Source organism: Apaloderma vittatum, unplaced genomic scaffold (assembly GCF_000703405.1).
Source record: "Apaloderma vittatum isolate BGI_N311 unplaced genomic scaffold, ASM70340v1 scaffold27915, whole genome shotgun sequence".
In the NCBI taxonomy this organism is placed as follows: Eukaryota; Metazoa; Chordata; class Aves; order Trogoniformes; family Trogonidae; genus Apaloderma; species Apaloderma vittatum.
The window spans coordinates 1,189-2,349 of record NW_009715861.1 but is presented as its reverse complement, the minus strand read 5'-3'; the positions used below and the strand labels follow the sequence as shown (position 1 = coordinate 2,349).

Sequence of the window (1,161 nt, the reverse complement as noted above, 5' to 3'; positions counted from 1 at the left end):
CGCCAGCCCGGGGGACGGCAGGGCCGAGCAGGCGCTCTCCCACCTCAGCAGAATGGAGATCTCCCTCACCCTTGCTGGCAAGCTGGTGCCAGAGGCTGGCGGTGAGGAGAGCGACACGAAGAGCTTGCTGCTGAGGTGAGGATGGGCTCCGGGGGCTTGCTGGGGCACTCGAGGGGGGCAAGAAACCCTTGGGAGGCAACTAAATAGCAGCTCTGGTGGAAGAGGCTGCTGGTCTGGAGTGGTTGCCTGACATCTCCTTCTGGTTTTTAGCACTAAGCAGATGCTGGTGGATGTGATCCAGTCCCAGCCAGGAGATTCCCTCCCGGAGATCCTGTGGACGCCGGCCTCGGAGCACGAGGTGGGATGTGTGAGGCTGCTGCTGGGGATGAGCCAAAAAAATAGTTGGGAAAATGGCAAACAAACCCTCAGCAGAAACCCACCCTGCTCCTCTCAGAGGCTCAGCTGCTGCTTCTGTGCTCCAGCAGTGGCCAGGCTCTGTTTTCTCAGAGAAAGTGCCTGGTTTGGGTCAGGAGAGACTCTTATCGGTGTGTGTGTGAGGGCAGCAATCCCAGGCTCACCTTCTCGTCCCCAGGAAGCCTCCCACGACCATCTCATGCACAGGCGAGCGCTGCGGGACGCCCAGACTCCGGCCAAGCTGAAACGCAACCGCTCCCTGGCCGCCAACAGCCAGCTGCCCATGGAGGAGAAGAAGCGCAAGATCATCCGCAACCTGCGGCGCTTGGAGAGCCTGGGGCTCGTGGACTCTGCCCGTCAGTACCAGGAGCTCGTCGACGAGCTGGCCAAGGTGTGCAGGGGCAGAGCGAGCCTAGAGGTGGCACCTGGGGACGTGGTTTAATTACGGTGGTGTTGAGTTGAGGATTGGACTTGGTCTGGGCTCCTCGGTTCCAGAAGGACAAGGAACTGCTGGAGAGAGCAGAGACACAGGCATGATGGAGGGATGGAACATCTCCCTGGGGAGGAAAGGCTGGAGGAGCTGGGGCTCTGCAGCTGGAGAAGAGGAGCCTGAGGGGTGACCTCATGAATTTTAAATATTTAAAGGGGTGAGCGTCAGGAGGACGGAGCCAGGCTCTGCTCAGGGATGTCCAGTGACAGGACAAGGGGCAATGGGTACAAGCTGGAGCACAGGAGGGTGCACCTCAC

General features: G+C 60.1%; 1 protein-coding gene across 1 annotated transcript in view; it reads left to right on the top strand.

Annotated features, from left to right (window-relative positions):
* The window catches only part of LOC104273868 (ras GTPase-activating-like protein IQGAP3), a gene marked incomplete at both ends in the record, with an annotated part of 6,742 nt that overhangs the window by 4,749 nt on the left and 832 nt on the right, over positions 1-1,161 (top strand). The window contains 3 exons of the mRNA XM_009869325.1: positions 7-135; positions 271-358; positions 593-805. Coding sequence (XP_009867627.1) covers positions 7-135; positions 271-358; positions 593-805 — 430 coding nt within the window. The remainder of the gene's footprint in view (positions 1-6; positions 136-270; positions 359-592; positions 806-1,161) is intronic.